Here is a 20,651-nt window from a genome sequence, read left to right as displayed (position 1 = left end):
GCTGCAATGACCAGTGGTGCCAATGATGGCTGCCTAGGTACTGTGCTGCTCGGTGGGCATGTGTTCTCAGCTTATAATGTCTTAATGTATTGTATGCAATGTCCCCCCCTTCCTATCCCTGCTTGATGCTGCACTGTAATCCTCAAAAAATGCCTAGTGTGCGCAAGCACACATGGCCAATAAAGTTGATTCTATTCTTTTCTAGTAAAGTTGATTTTATTCTTTCAACCTAAAACATTCATCAGTCTTAAAAGTGTATGTGTCATTGGGTCGACCAAATTGTTGACATACATTGGGTCGAGTACTGAAGGATGACAGGCCTTTGGTTGACACATGAAAAAGGTGTGTCAACCTTTGGTCGACAGGGTCAAAAAGATCGGCACAAGCATCAGATCGATATTGGGAAGGTCCACAGTTTAACAATGTCGACCTAATGCTTGTGCCCACATTTGACCCTGCCGACCTTAGACATTTTGACCTTTTTAATGTGTTGACCCAATGTATGTCATCCTTAATAGTTCCAACCTAATGACCGTATAACTCTTAAAAATACTACATGGTATCTTACCAGAATGGCAACATTCCTACAGTACCAATCAATCAAAGCTAAAGTAGAAATTGATTATATACCCCCAGCTTCCGGAGAGAATACCTTGTGATATACTGTAATCTAATTGGTCTGTATGTGAATGCACAAATAACTGTGTTATTGGGTCTTGCAATACTGATAAATAATATATACATGAATCAAAAACCATACAATACAAATGACATTTTATTGTCATATTGTCAATTGTAACAGACATTTAATTTTATGTAATGTCATTGGATAATCATACATGTACAGAAAATACATTCTGTGTAATGTTATATAATACCTCAATAAAAAAAAAGTTTACAAAAACTTGCTCTGAACAACTGTACACAGAAACATTGGCTTTGCTCCTGCGGTGTATGAAGCTCACTCGTATTCTCAGGCAGAACCTATTGCAGAATTATACTTTTCTTGTAAGTAATACAAGGCATATAACTGGCATTATATTTTTGGATAGGTCCATTTCTGTGGACAATTTCAGCTGATGGCTATAATCTCTACAGAGTCAGCTACTGTGAAGATAATGACAGGTACCATGCAGTCTAAAGGGCAGTGAGGACTGAGTGGCGGCGGGGAGCTGGTAGCCGCATTTGACGGGCGGCGGAGCAGGAAGCAGCTACTGAATTTGAAAAAAATATTTTGAAATGACTGACAGGATGCTGCCAGTCTCTCAGTCAAGAACCGTCTGGCAAGTCTTTTCAAAATATTTTTTCAAATTCAGTAGCCGCTTCCTGCTCCGCTGCCCGGCAAATGCTGCCAAGTGCTCTCCGTTGCCACTCGAATCCCGATGCGGCCAGATCCCCGGGAGTTCTTTACATGCAAAAAATTATATGGAATTTATTGCATGTAAAAATTGCACACCAATAGTTCACTCTTAGAGGCAAATTCCACGGAACAGCATGCAAACTTTTGCGAATTACTGTATCAGCCGTTTTTCCGAATAAAGACGTGGATTTGTGATGACAGGCCCCCACAGCAAGTATACGAGCATGTGGAAAGGAGGGGTGGATAGTGCCAGTCTAGACTCTCATGTAACATAAAAGAGCCCTCAGAGACTGAGGGCCAAAATTTACTAAGATGGGAATTCTACTGAATCTGGGTTGTTGCTTTAGCAACCAATAAGATTCTACCTTTTATTTAATTAGCACCTTCTAGAAGATAATAGATATAATTGGATGGTTGCTATTGGCAACATCCCATCTTCAATAGAACTGGCATCTTAGTAAATTTACCCCAAAGTGCCTAACCCTCCCTTCCCACAGACTATCCCCTATAGGTATCCTCTGTGGAGCCCAAAAATGTGTGCAGCCGGGTATGTGCATCAGACAACCGCTCAATCTTTTGCTTCAAGAATTTCCTGGTGCTGCCGAGATCTTCATTCTCCTGTAGAAGCTGGTCGTGCTGGTCTCTCTCCTGCAGAATCTTCACCATCTCCTTCTGTAGCAGTTCCGCATTTTGATTTAAAATGTAAAACTGGATGATCCTGGGGATCTGATTGGAGAGGCGGGTGGCCGCTTCCTGTGGGACAAGCACAACTCCGGTGACTGATGACCATTAGTTGGATTTTACAATGGGCAATACGGACCAGGTGGACAATATTTTTGTAAACCTCTTACTGTACGTTCTTCAATAAACCAAATACTGTACATTACTGGAACCAGCAGATGTACATGACACTGTCCCACTGACTGCAGGGACTTGCATAGTAAGGCTGGGTACACACTGGAGCCATGTGTACCGAGATGATGTGTAGTAGTAGTAGTAGTAGTAGTAGGTTTATTTATAAGGCGCCACAAAGTGTCCGCAGCGCCGTACATAGCAAACAAAAAACAAGTTACAAGGTAACGTACAGGGTGTGTTGAAAAATACAGCATAAATAGGGTATAGCTGGTAGAACTAAAATCAGCATCAGTTAAAAATTAGGTGTCAAAATTGTCGAGGAGACTGAAGATGAAGTAGAGGAAGGGAAGAACAGGACAGGAGCACAGGTGAGGTAAAGAGGTAGGGTGAGTACGTGAGGAAGGAAGACCCTACTCATAAGAGTTAACAGACTAAAAGGAGGTGGGTGGACGAACGAAAAACAATAGAACAAGTAGGAACGGATGGGAATGGAGGCAGGATAGGAGGATCAAAAGAGGTTAGGAGGAGGAGGAGGGATAGGCTAGTCGAAAAAAGTGGGTTTTGAGGGAGCGCTTGAAGGAGGTAAGGGAATCAGAAAGCCTGATGGGTGGCGGGAGGTTGTTCCATTGCAGGGGGGCAGCGCGAGAGAAGTTTTGGACACTGGAGTGGGAGGAGGTGATTAGGTGAGAGGTCAGTCGGCGGTCAGCGATGGAGCGAAGAGGACGGGAGGGAGTGTGGATAGAGATCAGTGAAGAGAGGTAAGGAGCGGTGGAGGAGGTGAGAGCCTTGTAGGTGGTGGTGAGGAGTTTAAAGAGAACTCGGAAAGGAATGGGGAGCCAGTGAAGAGATAGACAAAGGGGGGAGGCGGAGGTAGAGCGGCGGGAGAGGAAGATGAGCCTAGCAGCAGCGTTAAGAATGGTTTGGAGATGTGCAAGGCGGCTGAGAGGTAGCCCAGAGAGAAGGATGTTGCAGTAGTCAAGGCGGGATATGCCAAGAGAGTGAATGAGAATTTTGGTCGCGTCAGTGGACAGGAATGGTCTGATGCGTGAGATGTTGCGTAGGTGAAAGCGGCAAGACTGTGAGAGAGCACGAATGTGGGGGGTGAAAGAGAGGGAGGAGTCAATGATGACACCGAGGCAGCGCGTTTGGTCGGTGAAGGTGATCTCGGTTTCACCTATGCTGATGGAGATAGTGGGAGAAGAGGGGATGTTCGGGGGATGGAAGATTAGAAGTTCAGTTTTAGCCATGTTTAGTTTCAGGAAGCATTGGGTCATCCAGGCTGAGATGGCCGTGAGGCATTCGGAGACCTTGGACAGGAGTGATGGGGATAGGTCGGGGGAGGAGAGATAGATTAGGGTATCATCAGCATAAAGGTGGTAATGGAAACCATAGGAGCTGATGAGGGTGCACAGACAGTTGGTGTAGAGGGAGAAGAGGAGAGGGCCAAGGACTGACCCTTGGAGAACACCGACTGGCTGTGGGGTAGTAGGAGAGGAGGAGCTCGGAGTGGAGACGGAGAAGGAGCGATCGGAGAGGTATGAGTTGAACCAGGAGAAGACCGTGCCAGTGATGCCAAAGGAGCGGAGGGTGTTGAGCAGGAGAGGGTGGTCAACAGTGTCAAAGGCAGCCGACAGATCAAGCTGGATGAGGATAGAGAAGAGGCCTTTGGATTTAGCCGATAGTAGATCGTTAGTGACTTTGGTCAGCTCATTCCTTGTTAAATCCTTTATTACACTGCACACCGCTGCATACGGTATTGTCTGGTTGGCCGGGCAGCAAGGTTGATAATATGTCATTCCAATTTGGCAAGAAAAGACATACCGGTCCAAGATCGCTCTAGTGTGTACCCAGCCTAAATGTGGTGGCATCCAGACTATACTGCACATATACTATTTCTTCCCTCTAGAACAGGGGTGGCTGGGGTTGCTACAACTCCAGGCACCACCAGTTGCCATTGTTTGCTTGCATTCATTTGCTGCACTATATTAAGAATTTAAGAAGGCAATTTTGATGTATTATATGTAAAAGCCTCAGTTTATTATATAAAATATTTTGTTTATTAATTTATTTATTTTTTGCCGGCCGGTATATTAATATGAAATTGTAATTATGTATTTCGTGTATTAAATGTAATTTGCGTCAATTTCAAATATGCTGCCTTAATTTTATGTACAGACGGAGCCCCTCTCATCTTTGCTCAGCTCTTGCCAGAACGTCCCCGCTGGCAAGAACCGGCAGAGAGGGACTCCCATCAGACTGGGACACGCTTGCTTCTCATGTGCATGCACGTCCTAGTCTCTCGTTGGCTGGGCAGTGGGACCCTGCCTGTTTCCACTTTAGGGATACGGGCAGGGATAGAGGGGGTCAGGGCGGCAATGAGAGCCGTCGGTGGTGGTGGGGCGGCTGCGGGGACCTCCATAGCCACAGGCCGTGTTAGCGTCTCATGCACGCGCACCCCTGGCGGGGGTTGACGATAGAATCACCAGCCCCTGAAAAGATGAAATGGACTACATCTATACGTTGTTGAGACTATACGTTGCAGCACCCCCGGATTAATACGGCAGACAGGGAAGCACCTCTGGACTGATATGACAGATAGGGCAACACCCCTGGATTTATACGACAGACAGGGCAGCACCCCTGGACTGATATGTCAGACAGGGAAGCACCCCATGACTTGTACAGCAGACAAGGCACACATGGACTGATAGAGCAGACAACACCCTAAACCGCCCCAATGCCGGAGTGAAGATGGCACTGATCAGCAGGGCCTTATATAGAATCCAAAAACCCACAAAAATCTGAATGCAGGATGATGACGTTTTGACTCGTTGTGGGATCAGAGTGCACGGGAAATTCTGAGCCGGACTCAGATACCACCTCGGAACAGGAAGTTCAGGTGGGTCCTGTTCTCTGAGCACAGAACCTGCTCACCCCTAGAATGAACAGCATAACAATGTGAAATTCTGTGTATAAGGGGTGCTGTGGCATGCTGTATCATGAATAAGGATCAATGCGGTGTGCTGTATTGTGAATAAGGAGCAATGTGCTGTGGTGTAACTTGAATAAGGAGCAACATGCTGCAGTGAAAAATGAATAAGGAGTGATACGCTATGGTATAATGTGAATATGAGACTGATGTAATGTAAATAAGGTAGCACTACTATGTGGCATAATTTAATTCGGGGATACCATTGTATGATCACACCCCTTCACAGCAAGATCACCCAACTTTTTAACATCCATTTAAAATATGGAAGATTGGGACACCAGTGCTCTTTCTGGTACATGGATGTGGATTGCTATGGATGTGGAATGATGGGTGTTGCTGGCTGCAGCTGATATCTGTGCTGCTCAGAGGTGGAAATAGCTCAGGGGCTAGGGGGAACCAAGCAAAATCTTGCCTAGGGCATCAAACTGGTTAGGGTCAATTCTATCTAACCTTCCCATGAGCAGCTGAACCCTCCTGAACTGCAGCCTAACCCCTAACCTTTCATCCTGCAACCTAACCCTTACCATCCCCAATACTTAAACTCCCCCTAGACCTAACCTTTCCTCCTGCAGTCTAAAGTCTAATAACTTTAGGTGACACTATGGCCCTCATTCTGATCAGCTCAGTAGACTGCAAAGCTCTAAGCTTACCAAGCAGTTGTTGCGCTTCCCTGGCACCGTATCCTCTTGCAACCAAGCGAGGGTATGTGTTATGAAAACATCCCCTCGCATGTGCCCACTGCTGTAGAGATGATTATTCTCCTGGGCTCCAAATATGTCAGTGGAGATTGACTTATATTTGTGGGCTTGTGGCCGGCTGAAGACAGGACAGGAGGCTGATGTCATGTGACACCCAGTCACGCCAACATTTACATGGGGATGCATCCATGACACGCTGGCTGTTCCCATGTTGGAGCTTCTTACACCCCCCCCCCCCACCATAAAGCAGCACCGACTGGCTTCTGAATAATCCATGTAGTATAGTAGTATAGGTAATTGTATGATGTACAGCACTATATCTAATCCATACCTGGCCCATGATCCTGAAAGACTTGACATCTGGTTGTCTAATTTGTGAAGAGCAGTTTATAAATGAAGAATATCCCAATCTATCCATTCCCCTCCCTCTCAAAATAACTTCAAAACTTACTACTAAATATGGATATAGAAGATCGGTCAACTGGCTTCCTGGGTTGTGGAAAAGGGTACCGTATATTTGTGGTGCAGGAAGGGATCTTTGACTGATGCTCGCGATATAACTTCTATCTTGAGTGAAGACCATCTCTTCCAGCAAGAACTGAGTCCTGATGAGACTGAGCGCAGATTCTTCTTGGATTTTTAGGATCTTTACAATGTTTCTCTAAAATCCAAAAAAGAAAAGTTAAAAAAAAAACAAGATAAAAACTAAAGTATGAGATCCTTAGATGCTTCCTGGCAAATGGATCCCAGAACCGACCTGTTTGAAAGGGTTTATGTCTCTTGGAGTTAAAATGGCATATAAGGATCTCTTATCTAAAACAACCCTAAAGGGGTCTACACACTACACCTGCTGAGCGATCTGAGCAATGTAGATCAGATCGCCCAGCAAGATAGCTAAGCACACAGCGATGTGTCAGCGATGTGTGCGGAGTAATCTGTCAGGGCCAGTGTTCTCCAGCGAGAACACTGGCCCTGGCCGGCGCTTAACTACTGTACATTTATTCTGCATGCCGGATATAAGTCGACCGCCGATAGCGACGAGTGTGGCCATGCATCCCTGTGGCCCCTGCACACGGAGCCACGGAGGGGCATTTTCTAAGTGGTCTCGCGAGATTGCTTAAAAAATATGTTGATACATGATCATGTGGACCTCAATAAGAGTACCACATCCGGGGAATAAACCATCAAAAAATCTATTTTTGACCTTAGCCATGTCGACCCTAGCCATGTCGACATTTTGATTTTGTCAACTTTTTGATTTACTTGGCCATATTGTTAATGAAAGAGTGTTGACCTAGACATTATCTGTGAAACAGTGAGATACCATGCCAGACAAATGGCCTCTATCCCTAGACATACGTCAGCTATCCCCAGATATAAGTCAGCTATCCTTAGACATACATCAGCTTACCCTAGACATACGTCAGCTATCCCCAGATATGTCAGCTATCCCTAGACATACGTCAGCTATCCCCAGATATAAGTCAGCTATCCTTAGACATACATCAGCTAACCCTAGACATACATCACCTATCCCTAGACATACGTCAGCTATCCCTAGACATACAGTAGCTATCCCTAGACATACATCAGCTATCCCTAGACATACAGTAGCTATCCCTAGACATACGTCAGCTATCCCTAGACATACGTCAGCTATCCCTAGACATACAGTAGCTATCTCTAGAGATACGTCAGCTATCCCCAGATATAAGTCAGCTATCCCCAGATATGTCAACTATCCCTAGACATACGTCAGCTATCCCTAGACATACGTCAGCTATCCCTAGACATACGTCAGCTATCCCTAGACATACGTCAGCTATCCACAGATATGTCAGCTATCCCTAGACATACGTCAGCTATCCCCAGATATAAGTCAGCTAACCCTAGACATACATCAGCTAACCCTAGACATACATCACCTATCCCTAGACATACGTCAGCTATCCCTAGACATACAGTAGCTATCCCTAGACATACAGTAGCTATCCCTAGACATACAGTAGCTATCCCTAGACATACGTCAGCTATCCCTAGACATACGTCAGCTATCCCTAGACATACAGTAGCTATCTCTAGAGATACGTCAGCTATCCCCAGATATGTCAACTATCCCTAGACATACGTCAGCTATCCCTAGACATACAGTAGCTATCCCTAGACATACGTCAGCTATATTAGACATACGTCAGCTATCCCTAGACATACGTCAGCTATCCCTAGACATACGTCAGCTATCCCTAGACATACGTCAGCTATCCACAGATATGTCAGCTATCCCTAGACATACGTCAGCTATCCCCAGATATAAGTCAGCTATCCTTAGACATACATCCGCTAACCCTAGACATACATTACCTATCCCTAGACATACGTCAGCTATCCCTAGACATACAGTAGCTATCCCTAGACATACAGTAGCTATCCCTAGACATACAGTAGCTATCCCTAGACATACAGTAGCTATCCCTAGACATACAGTAGCTATCCCTAGACATACAGTAGCTATCCCTAGACATACAGTAGCTATCCCTAGACATACGTCAGCTATCCCTAGACATACAGTAGCTATCTCTAGAGATACGTCAGCTATCCCTAGACATACGTCAGCTATCCTTAGACATACATCAGCTAACCCTAGACATACAGTAGCTATATCTAGAGATACGTCAGCTATCCCCAGACATAAGTCAGCTATCCCTAGACATAAGTCAGCTATCCTTAGACATACATCAGCTATCCCAAGACATATAAAAAAATTGTTTGTTTTTTTACTCAAAATCTGGCGCCCCTCCCACGGATGTGGTACAACAAAAGTGATATATACAGTATAGGAATCAGATTATACTCTCCTTTTGAATTGCATTCCTTCCACTGCTCCACTTTCCATACGTTCTTTTTCTCTTTTTCTTTTTTAGGTATTCACATATAATAGAAAAAATGAGAGAAGATAGACATCCAAATATCCTACTGCACGTCTTAATCCAAGATATTATGCAAAATAGGATGATATGGCGAGGGCGTACCGCAACTCACTATTTGTAAGTTGGAATACTCTTATCAAGGTATCGTTTCAAAGCAAGTCGTACCGTTACTCACGATTAAAAGTAATTTTCCAAACACATCATGGTTTCTTTTGTGTTTCTTTTTTTCATAACAATTTAGCAACTGGACTAGTGCCCTTGTGTTTTATTGGAAACTTGTGATAGTTTGATACAAGGATATGTCCTTTGTAATTTTTATTGGAAACTTGTGATAGCAGACTGTAAGGGAAGAAGGTAAGTGGGAAAGTGGTAGTCCGCACGCTGTTTAGATCCGGATCCTTGCTGCGTGTGTAGACTTCACGGCTACACTACCTTCACCCTGAAAGTTTGATACAAGTATATGTCCTTTGTAAATTTTATTGGAACTTATTCTTAAATAAATTGTTATGAAAAAAAGAAACACAAAAGAAACCATGATGTGTTTGGAAAATTACTTTTAATCGTGAGTAACGGTAGGACTTGCTTTGAAACGATACCTTGATAAGAGTATTCCAACTTACAAATAGTGAGTTGCGGTACGCCCTCGCCATATCATCATATTTTGCATAAGATCTTGGATGAAGACGTGCAGTAGGATATTTGGATGTCTATCTTCTCTCATTTTTTCTATTATATGTGAATACCTAAAAAAATTCTCTTGAGAGAATAAGAATGTATGGAGAGTGGAGCAATGGAAGGAATGCAATTCAAAAGGAGAATATAATCTGATTCCTATATATTAGGGCGGAGTGAAAAAACTGAAATTGAGAAATTCAATATCGGCTAGTGTGGGAAAGTTGTGACTTGACCTGAGTAAGAAACGTGCAAAAGCTTTTTGATCTGAGTCAACATCTTCTGTTCTGGCAAGAGGCCTAAAGTTTCACTTTTTAGGTGAAAATGACGAAACCTATGAAGATGCTCCGATCTAGTTATAATTATGTCAGGATGTCTTAGAGTGGTTCATTAATATACTTTAGCATAGTAAAAAACAGTACGAGCTTGTCCTAGTGCAAAGTGACTGACTGGCAGGAGAAAAAATCCCTAATAATTGACCCATTTTCATGGTCACAATTGTGAATATTGTGTGTTTTCTCCTGAACGTGTTTATAATAGAAGAAGCACAAATACTCTAAATGGAATTTCATTGACACTGTGTGAAATATAACACTGCATAATAGCCCTTAATCAGACCTGATCGCAGTACAAATTTGTTCTCAAAATGGGCAAAACAAATGCTGCATTGCAGGTGGGGCAGATGTAACGTGCTGAGAGAGTTAAATTTGGGTGGGGTGTGTTGAAACTGAAATCTAAATTGCAGTGTAAAAATAATGCAGCAGGTATTTACCCTGCACAGAAACAAAATAACTCAACACAAATCTAAAGGTGGCCATACATCTACAGATCGATTGTCAGATCTGGCTGGTTGGAACAAATACCTGGTAATATCTGAATGACAGTTTTTGGCAGTTTTCCAGCATTTCAAAGCAAAGTGCTCTCATCCATTACCAGTATTTTGTTCCAAACAGACAGATCGGACAATAAATCTGTAGATGTATGGCCACATTAACTCCCTCTGCACATGTTACATCTGCCCCACCTGCATTACAGCATATAATTATGCCAAAGATAAGCCAATATATTAATAGTTAAATACATTAAAGTGCATTATGCTGTAATAAGTATTGCTGATCAATCCTGCCTAGCAGGGCTGTCTTTTTGTATGGGCTTAATGGGCACTTGCCCAGGGGCCCCAGGCGTATAAGGGCTCTATATTGATAGCTGAGAATCCCCTTTTTCCAGGGATACCAGAATTTTGAAAATCGGCCCTGGGGAACTGCAGATATCCAACTTCAAAGCAGCAGTCCACATCCGACCTGTTAATTACAATTTCCAGTCATATTTCTCAGGTTCTCTCTGACACTAGCGGCTTGTCTCTATCATGCCCAGAACCAGAGATATCAGCCTTCCAGCAGCCGATCCCTGCTCCAGCTCCATACGTCTGGTGTACAATTATATATTTTTGTCAATGGATTGCTCTGGCTCCTGATCTCTGATCCCCAAGACCCCAGCACCTCCTGAAAGTTGGGACTCTAGGTTTTTATACTAGGCTAAGAAATCTATTTCCAGATAATGGCGATATCTGCAGTCAAACAAGCTGCCCTTCCACCGGAAAATGACGAATATTAAGCCCACTCCATTATCCAACCGTCCCCTGTGTATAAAACACCCCCTACCTCCCTGGAAGTCATTTACAAGGGACCCTTCATACAGCTCAGTGCCCCCTTCCACACGTTAGTGTTCACCCTCCCACCACCTGTGCAGTAAAGGAGTAATTAGCAGAAGTTACTGCTCCAGGTCCTACATGTTGAATGGAAGATAGAGCACCCCCTGCCACCCGTGGGACATCAAAGCTGCTGCTGATACCACCCCCCACCCCTAGGAGGGGAGAATGGGTAAGGGCCCCAGTGCATTGCTTTGCCCAGGTGCCCACACTGCTGTTAAGACGGCCCTGCTGCCTAGAAATGAACACAGTGATTGGCATATATCTACTGCTGGACACCACTCATAGAATGATTAACCTGTTATTTTTTTTAATCAATGTTCTTGTTTTTTTCCCCCTAAACATTAGATGTATTTGTTTATTTATTTATTTACAGTGTCTTATATAGCGCAGCAGATTACTTTACGCTTTACAATAGTAGACAGTGATAAAACAAACTGGGTAACAACAGACAGACTTGGGGGTTAGAGGGCCCTGCTGCAAGCTTACAATTTATTACATCATAATACACTTCAACGTATTTAAAAGTTAATATATTGGCTTATCTTTGGCATAATTATATGCTGTAATGCAGCCCAATCATGTTCCCAGTATAGGGGATGCAACACTGTTTTTCTGTCAATAAACAGAAGTGATATGTAAAATGATACATTAGACAGTTTACACTTACTTGTTATACTTATTGTAACAGTTACTGTTTTTCAATAACAGACTGCAACAGTTATTTCTTATTTATATACACAGGATTGTCTATCTTTGTATATGCACTGCAAAGAGAGCAGCATAAATCCAATTTCATGTATTTCAGTGGCACTGTGTGAAATATAACACTGCATAATGGCCCTTAATCAGACCTGATCGCAGTACAAATTTGTTCTCAAAATGGGCAAAAAAATGCTGGACTGCAGGTGGGGCAGATGTAATATGTGCAGAGAGATTTAAGGTGGCCATACATCTACAGATTTATTGTCCGATCTGTCTGGTTGGAACAAAATCCTGGTAAAAGATGAGAGCAAATGACAGTTGACCATTTGCTTTGAAATGCTGAAAAACTGTCATTCAGATATTACCAGCTGTTTGTTCCAACCGGCCCAATCTGACAATCGATCTGTAGATGTATGGCCACCTTTAGATTTGTGTTGAGTTATTTTGTTTCTGTGCAGGGTAAATACCGGCTGCATTATTTTTACACTGTAATTTAGATTTCAGTTTCAACACACCCCACCCAAATTTAACTCTCTCAGCACGTTACATCTGCCCCACCTGCAATGCAGCATTTGTTTTGCCCATTTTGAGAACAAATTTGTACTGGGATCAGGTCTGATTAAGGGCTATTATGCAGTGTTATATTTCACACAGTGTCACCGAAATTCCATTTAGTGTATTTGTGCTTCTTCTATTATAAACACGTTCAGGAGAAAACACACAATATTCACAATTGTGACCATGAAAATGGGTCAATTATTAGGGATTTTTTCTCCCACCAAAGTCATTCACTTTGCACTAGGACAAGCTTGTACTCTCTTTTACTATGCTAAAGTATATTAATGAACCACTCTAAGACATCCTGACATAATTTTAACTAGATCGGAGCTTCTTCATAGGTTTCATCATTTTCACCAAAAAAGTGAAACTTCAGGCCTCTTGCCAGAACAGAAGATGTTGACTCAGATCAAAAAGCTTTTGCACGTTTCTTATTCAAGTCAAGTCACAACTTTTCCACACTAGCCGATTTTGAATTTCTCAATTTCAGTTTTTTCACTCCGCCCTACTATATATATCACTTTTGTTGTACCACATGCGTGTGAGGGGCACCAGATTTTGAGTAAAAAAAACATTTTTTTGTCTTAAGCTTTTGTGGATACCAGGGAAATATCCCATTACTTAGAATAGGCGACTCTCCAAACCATATTAGCGCCAAGAGATTATCTTACAGAACCATTTTTAGTTAGCTATCCCTAGACATACAGTAGCTATCCCTAGACATACGTCAGCTATCCCTAGACATACGTCAGCTATCCCTAGACATACGTCAGCTATCCCTAGACATACAGTTTCCTAGATATACAGTAGCTATCCTTAGACATACGTCAGCTATCCCTAGACATACGTCAGCTATCCCTAGACATACGTCAGCTATCCCTAGACATACATCACCTATCCCTAGACATACGTCAGCTATCCCTAGACATACAGTAGCTATCCCTAGACATACAGTAGCTATCCCTAGACATACAGTAGCTATCCCTAGACATACAGTAGCTATCCCTAGACATACGTCAGCTATCCCTAGACATACAGTAGCTATCTCTAGAGATACATCAGCTATCCCCAGATATAAGTCAGCTATCCCCAGATATGTCAGCTATCCCTAGACATACGTCAGCTATCCCTAGACATACAGTAGCTATCCCTAGACATACAGTATCTATCCCTAGACATACGTCAGCTATCCCTAGACATACGTCAGCTATCCCTAGACATACGTCAGCTATCCCTAGACATACGTCAGCTATCCACAGATATGTCAGCTATCCCTAGACATACGTCACCTATCCCCAGATATAAGTCAGCTATCCTTAGACATACATCAGCTATCCCTAGACATACATTACCTATCCCTAGACATACGTCAGCTATCCCTAGACATACAGTAGCTATCCCTAGACATACAGTAGCTATCCCTAGACATACAGTAGCTATCCCTAGACATACAGTAGCTATCCCTAGACATACAGTAGCTATCCCTAGACATACAGTAGCTATCCCTAGACATAAGTCAGCTATCCTTAGACATACGTCAGCTATCCTTAGACATACGTCAGCTATCCTTAGACATACATCAGCTAACCCTAGACATACGTCAGCTATCCCAAGACATATAAAAAAATTGTTTGTTTTTTTACTCAAAATCTGGCGCCCCTCCCACGGATGTGGTACAACAAAAGTGATATATACAGTATAGGAATCAGATTATACTCTCCTTTTGAATTGCATTCCTTCCACTGCTCCACTCTCCATACGTTCTTTTTCTCTCAAGAGGATTTTTTTAGGTATTCACATATAATAGAAAAAATGAGAGAAGATAGACATCCAAATATCCTACTGCACGTCTTAATCCAAGATATTATGCAAAATATGATGATATGGCGAGGGCGTACCGCAACTCACTATTTGTAAGTTGGAATACTCTTATCAAGGTATCGTTTCAAAGCAAGTCGTACCGTTACTCACGATTAAAAGTAATTTTCCAAACATATCATGGTTTCTTTTGTGTTTCTTTTTTTCATAACAATTTATTTAAGAATAAGTTCCAATAAAATTTACAAAGGACATATACTTGTATCAAACTTTCAGGGTGAAGGTAGTGTAGCCGTGAAGTCTACACACGCAGCAAGGATCCGGATCTAAACAGCGTGCGGACTACCACTTTTCCACTTACCTTCTTCCCTTACAGTCTGCTATCACAAGTTTCCAATAAAATACAAGGGCACTAGTCCAGCAACTGGACTAGTGCCCTTGTGTTTTATTGGAAACTTGTGAAAGTTTGATACAAGTATATGTCCTTTGTAATTTTTATTGGAACTTATTCTTAAATAAATTGTTATGAAAAAAAGAAACACAAAAGAAACCATGATATGTTTGGAAAATTACTTTTAATCGTGAGTAACGGTACGACTTGCTTTGAAACGATACCTTGATAAGAGTATTCCAACTTACAAATAGTGAGTTGCGGTACGCCCTCGCCATATCATCCTATTTTGCATAATATCTTGGATTAAGACATGCTTCACATATTTGGATGTCTATCTTCTCTAATTTTTTCTATTATATGTGAATACCTAAAAAAATCCTCTTGAGAGAATAAGAACGTATGGAGAGTGGAGCAGTGGAAGCAATGCAAATCAAAAGGAGAGTATAATCTAATTCCTATACTGTATATATCACTTTTGTTGTACCACATCCGTGGGAGGGGCGCCAGATTTTGAGTAAAAAAAACATTTTTTGTCTTAAGCTTTTGTGGATACCAGGGAAATATCCCATTACTTAGAATAGGCGACTCTCCAAACCATATTAGCGCCAAGAGATTATCTTACAGAACCATTTTTAGTTAGCTATCCCTAGACATACAGTAGCTATCCCTAGACATATGTCAGCTATTCCTAGACATACCTCAGCTATCCTTAGACATACAGTAGCTATCACTAGACATATGTCAACTATCTCCAGATATAAGTCAGCTATCCTTAGACATACATCAGCTAACCCTAGACATACGTCAGTTATCCCTAGACATATGTCAGCTATCCCTAGACATACCTTAGCTATCCCTAGACATACGTCAGCTATCCCTAGACATATGTCAGCTATCCCTAGACATATGTCAGCTATCCCTAGACATACGTCAGCTATCCCTAGACATACGTCAGCTATCCTTAGACATACGTCAGCTATCCCTAGACATACGTTAGCTATCCCTAGACATACGTTAGCTATCCCTAGACATACATCAGCTATCCCTAGACATACGTCAGCTATCCCTAGACATACGTCAGCTATCCCTAGACATACGTCAGCTATCCCTAGACATACGTCAGCTATCCCTAGACATACGTCAGCTATCCCTAGAACATACGTCAGCTATCCCTAGACATACGTCAGCTATCCCTAGACCAGGCATGTCCAAACTGCGTCCCTCCAGCTGTTGAGAAACTACACATCCCAGCATGCCTTGTCATAGGTTTAGCATTCCCTAATAGCAAAACTGTGTCAAGGCATGATGGGAGTTGATAGTTTCACAACAGCTGGAGGGCCATAGTTTGGACATGCATGCCCTAGACAAACAGTAGCTATCCCTAGACATACATCAATTATCCCTAGACATACGTCAGCTATCCCTAGACATACCTTAGCTATCCCTAGACATACGTCAGCTATCCCTAGACATATGTCAGCTATCCCTAGACATACGTCAGCTATCCCTAGACATACGTCAGCTTTCCCTAGACATAAGACAGCTATCCCCAGACATACGTCAGCTATCCCTAGACATACGTCAGCTATCCCTAGACATACAGTAGCTATCCCTAGACATACATCAGCTATCCCTAGACATACGTCAGCTATCCTTAGAAATACGTCAGCTATCCCCAGATATAAGTCAGCTATCCCTAGACATACATCAGCTATCCCTAAACATTAGTCAGCTATCCCTAGACATACGTCAGCTATCCCTAGACATACAGCAGCTATCTCTAGACATACAGCAGCTAACCCTACCCTAGACATACAGCAGCTATCCCTAGACATACGGCAGCTATCCCTAGACATACGGCAGCTATCCCTAAACATACGTCAGCTATCCCTAGACATACATCAGCTATCCCTAGACATACGTCAGCTATCCCTAGACATACGTCAGCTATCCCTAGACATACATCAGCTATCCCTAGACATACGTCAGCTATCCCTAGACATACGTCAGCTATCCCTAGACATACAGTAGCTATCCCTAGACATACATCAATTATCCCTAGACATACGTCAGCTATCCCTAGACATATGTCAGCTATCCCTAGACATACGTCAGCTATCCCTAGACATAAGTCAGCTATCCCTAAACATACGTAAGCTATCCCTAGACATACGTCAGCTTTCCCTAGACATAAGACAGCTATCCCCAGATATAAGTCAGCTATCCCTAGACATACGTCAGCTATCCCTAGACATACGTCAGCTATCCCTAGACATACGTCAGCTATCCCTAGACATACAGTAGCTATCCCTAGACATATGTCAGCTATCCTTAGAAATACGTCAGCTATCCCCAGATATAAGTCATCTATCCCTAGACATACATCAGTTATCCCTAAACATTAGTCAGCTATCCCTAGACATACGTCAGCTATCCCTAGACATACAGCAGCTATCTCTAGACATACAGCAGCTAACCCTACCCTAGACATACAGCAGCTATCCCTAGACATACAGCAGCTATCCCTAGACATACGGCAGCTATCCCTAAACATACGTCAGCTATCCCTAGACATACATCAGCTATCCCTAGACATACATCAGCTATCATGAGACATACAGTAGCTATAACTAGACATATAGCAGCTATCCCTCCCTAGATATACAGTATGGCAGCTATCCCTAGACATACATCAGCTATCATGAGACATACAGTAGCTATAACTAGACATATGGCAGCTATCCCTCCCTAGATATACAGTATGGCAGCTATCCCTAGACATATGGCTGCTATCACTGAACAATTTGTACACAAAGCAATTAAGAAAAGCATTACTTACATTAGTAAGTCTGCAGAGATTACCAAAGTTCTCAAAGTGTGAATTTGCAATGTCACAGAAAGCTTTTTGTACAGTGTCTGAAAAATGTACAATGTTTCTCATTAAACCAAACAGAACAGGAATATTCCGATTGGGGTAATTTACGGTTGACATAATTTATGGAAGAATGTGATGCAATCAAGGTAGAATAGGGGTGTTCATGTTTGTAATTAGTTGGTTGATCAACAGTAAAAAATGTTGACAGCGTTTAGGTTGACCCTAAAAGTTCGACTTCACAAAAAAAGTGGACGCAAGGAAAACATGAAAATGGGACAGAAAAAGGTTGACATGAGTTTCTTTATTTTTGGGGTGTCACTTTTTATGTTATAGACCATCAGCCCAGATTAATGTACTGTGTACTCATACATTGGGCCTGATTCAGACCTGTTTACACAGCAGCAAATGGCCAGCGACCAGCGATGAACTTGCCCCCTGAGTGATGTGCCGCTATGCTTGAATTGATGTGCGCGGTGTGTGAATTGTGCGTGATGTGAGAATTGATATGCCCTGGTGTGTTAATTGATGTGTGGTGTTTGAATTGATGTGCGCGATGTGAGAATTGATGTGTGCGGTGTGTGAATTAATGTGCCGTGGTGTGTGAATTGATATGCTACGGTGTGTGAATTGATTGATGTGTGCGGTGTGTGAATTGAAGCGTGTGGTGTGTGAATCGATGTGCGCAGTGTATGAATTGTGTACAGTGTGTGAATTGATGTGTGCGGTGTGAGAATTGATGTGCGCGGTGTGTGAATTGATGTGCGCGGTGTGTGAATTGATGTGCGCGGTGTGTGAATTGATGTGCGCGGTGTGTGAATTGATGTGCGCGGTGTGTGAATTGATGTGCCGTGGTGTGTGAATTGATATGTGCAGTGTGTGATTTGATTGATGTGCGCAGTGTGTGAATTGATCTTGTGGTTTGGGAATTGATGTGCACTGTGTGTGAATTGATGTGCGCGGTGTGTGAATTGATGTGCGCGGTGTGTGAATTGATGTGCGCGGTGTGTGAATTGATGTGCGCGGTGTGTGAATTGATGTGCCGTGGTGTGTGAATTGATATGTGCAGTGTGTGATTTGATTGATGTGCGCAGTGTGTGAATTGATCTTGTGGTTTGGGAATTGATGTGCGCAGTGTGTGAATTGATCTTGTGGTTTGGGAATTGATGTGCACTGTGTGTGAATTGATGTACGCGGTTTGTGAATTGTGCGCAGTGTGTGAATTGATGTGCACGGTGTGTGATTTGATTGATGGGCGCATTGTGTGAATTGATCTTGTGGTTTGGGAATTGATGTGCGCGGTGTGTGAATTGATGTGCATGGTGTGTGAATTGATGTGCCGTGGTGTGTGAATTGATATGTGCAGTGTGTGATTTGATTGATGTGCGCAGTGTGTGAATTGATCTTGTGGTTTGGGAATTGATGTGCGCAGTGTGTGAATTGATCTTGTGGTTTGGGAATTGATGTGCACTGTGTGTGAATTGATGTACGCGGTTTGTGAATTGTGCACACTGTGTGAATTGATGTGCACGGTGTGTGATTTGATTGATGGGCGCATTGTGTGAATTGTGTGCAGTGTGTGAATTGATGTCCGTGGTTTGTAAATTGATGTGCGAGGTGTGTGAATTGTGCCCAGTGTGTGAATTGTGTGTGGTGTTTGAACTGATGTGCGTGGTATGTGAATTGATATGTGCGGTGTGTGAATTGGTTGTGGTGTGTGAATTGATGTGCGTAGTGTGTGAAATGTGTGTGGTGTTTGAATTGATGTGCGTGGTGTGTGAATTGTATGTGGTCTGTGAATTGTGTGTGGGATGTGAATTGGTTGTGGTGTGTGAATTGATGTGCATAGTGTGTGAAATGTGTGTGGTGTTTGAATTGATGTGCGCGGTGTGTGAATTAATGTGCCACGGTGTTTAAATTGATGTGCGCGGCGTGTGAATTTATTTGCCGCATTGTGTGAATTGATGTGCACGGTGTGTGAATTGATGTGCCGCGTTGTGTGAATTGAAGTGTGCAGTGTGTAAATTGATTGGTGTGCGCGGTGTGTGAATCGATGTGCTGCAGTGTGTGAATTGATGTGCGCAGTGTGTGAATCGATGTGCACTGTGTGTGAATTGATGTGCACGGTGTGTGAATCAATGTGAGCAGTGTGTGAATTGTGCGTGGTGCGTGAATCGATGTGCCATCCAAATGACCCAGCTTAGTTAGATGCGTAAATATAGTCAGCTGTAACGCTAGTTAGACACCGGTGACTGATCGGTGGGACCATGACCGACGGGACTTTTTCAGGAATTTTTGGTGCTAAATGTCACAGGTATTCCCAGGATCACCTGATCCGTAGGGATTGGGTGAGATCGGCCCAAGTCGGTCTAGTGTATGGGCGCCTTTTGTATGAAACAGCTTCATGCAAGTAATCAGTGGTGAAGTGCAGCAGAACATCAGTGTGAAGGACAGGCTTCCCTGGGTCCTAGAGCCCCACATGTATGCACAGTAGTAATGCACTGCTTTCTAGCAGCAATAGCTACTTATACCATATACAGCAGATGTAAATCACATAATATGCAGTAACATCCTCACCCGTCACTTCTTTCAGCACTTCCATGGCAGGATCTTGCATGCTACCAATTTTCTTTTTAACGATTGCTTGAAATGTCTTATAATTAATGAACACTGGGGGTTCCATCCCACGTTGCAACCTAGCAAATTCATTAACCTCCTGTGGGTTAGTATCTAAAACAGATTAGAAAACAGAAGGTATACCGGAAATACTGTAGCGTTTTTTAACATGTTGACATTCCATCATCAGTGGGTGCGTGCTGATCTGCTACAGTGGAATATTCATTGTCCCCCTTTGCAGCACTGCTCAGTCCCTTCCTCAGGGACCTGATTGGCTAACCACCGGGAGCCAGTGACAGCATGAGGTGGGGATAATGACAGAAGCATCGCAGCATCCCTCCACCCTCTGCATGCATATCAATTTAGGAACGCCATATCCATGAAATGAATCCCAAAGGACATGGGGATGGAGCAATCATTGTCCCCATTATAGATACTGCAATGTAAGTAACACCTTTATGAACTATTTATTCATA

General features: G+C 42.9%; 1 protein-coding gene across 2 annotated transcripts; it reads right to left on the bottom strand.

Moving 5' to 3' along the window:
• Window positions 1–1,328: 1,328 nt before the first annotated feature.
• Window positions 1,329–20,419, bottom strand: LOC146059439 (interferon-induced GTP-binding protein Mx3-like). Of its 2 annotated transcripts, none has more exons than XR_014470239.1 (3): window positions 20,137–20,419; window positions 6,357–6,566; window positions 1,329–2,113 (listed from the first exon to the last, which is right to left on the bottom strand). XR_014470239.1 is itself a non-coding variant. In XM_083171666.1 (3 exons), the coding sequence occupies exons 1-3, from the start codon at window positions 20,344–20,346 to the stop codon at window positions 1,859–1,861; spliced, it is 492 nt and encodes a 163-aa protein (XP_083027792.1). In that variant the 5' UTR covers window positions 20,347–20,413; the 3' UTR covers window positions 1,329–1,858. The 2 variants fall into 2 exon arrangements, 1 of the variants encoding a protein (XP_083027792.1); XM_083171666.1 differs by having other exon boundaries at window positions 20,320–20,413.
• Between the last annotated feature and the right edge of the window lie 232 nt (window positions 20,420–20,651).

This window comes from Crinia signifera, chromosome 2 (assembly GCF_055691185.1).
Source record: "Crinia signifera chromosome 2, ASM5569118v1, whole genome shotgun sequence".
Lineage (NCBI taxonomy): Eukaryota > Metazoa > Chordata > Amphibia > Anura > Myobatrachidae > Crinia > Crinia signifera.
The sequence above is the reverse complement of the archived record's forward strand: the minus strand, read 5'-3'. Positions and strand labels throughout refer to the sequence as shown.

Excerpts from the sequence above, each read along its gene's own strand:
- LOC146059439 (XM_083171666.1), bottom strand. The coding sequence starts at position 20,346 with ATGTTAAAAAACGCTACAGTATTTCCG. Across the intron at positions 6,567-20,319 it reads AAAACGCTACAGTATTTCCG|AGAAACATTGTAAAGATCCT; the intron begins GTATACCTTCTG and ends TTTGGATTTTAG. Across the intron at positions 2,114-6,356 it reads TTCTATATCCATATTTAGTA|GAAGCGGCCACCCGCCTCTC; the intron begins GTAAGTTTTGAA and ends CTTGTCCCACAG.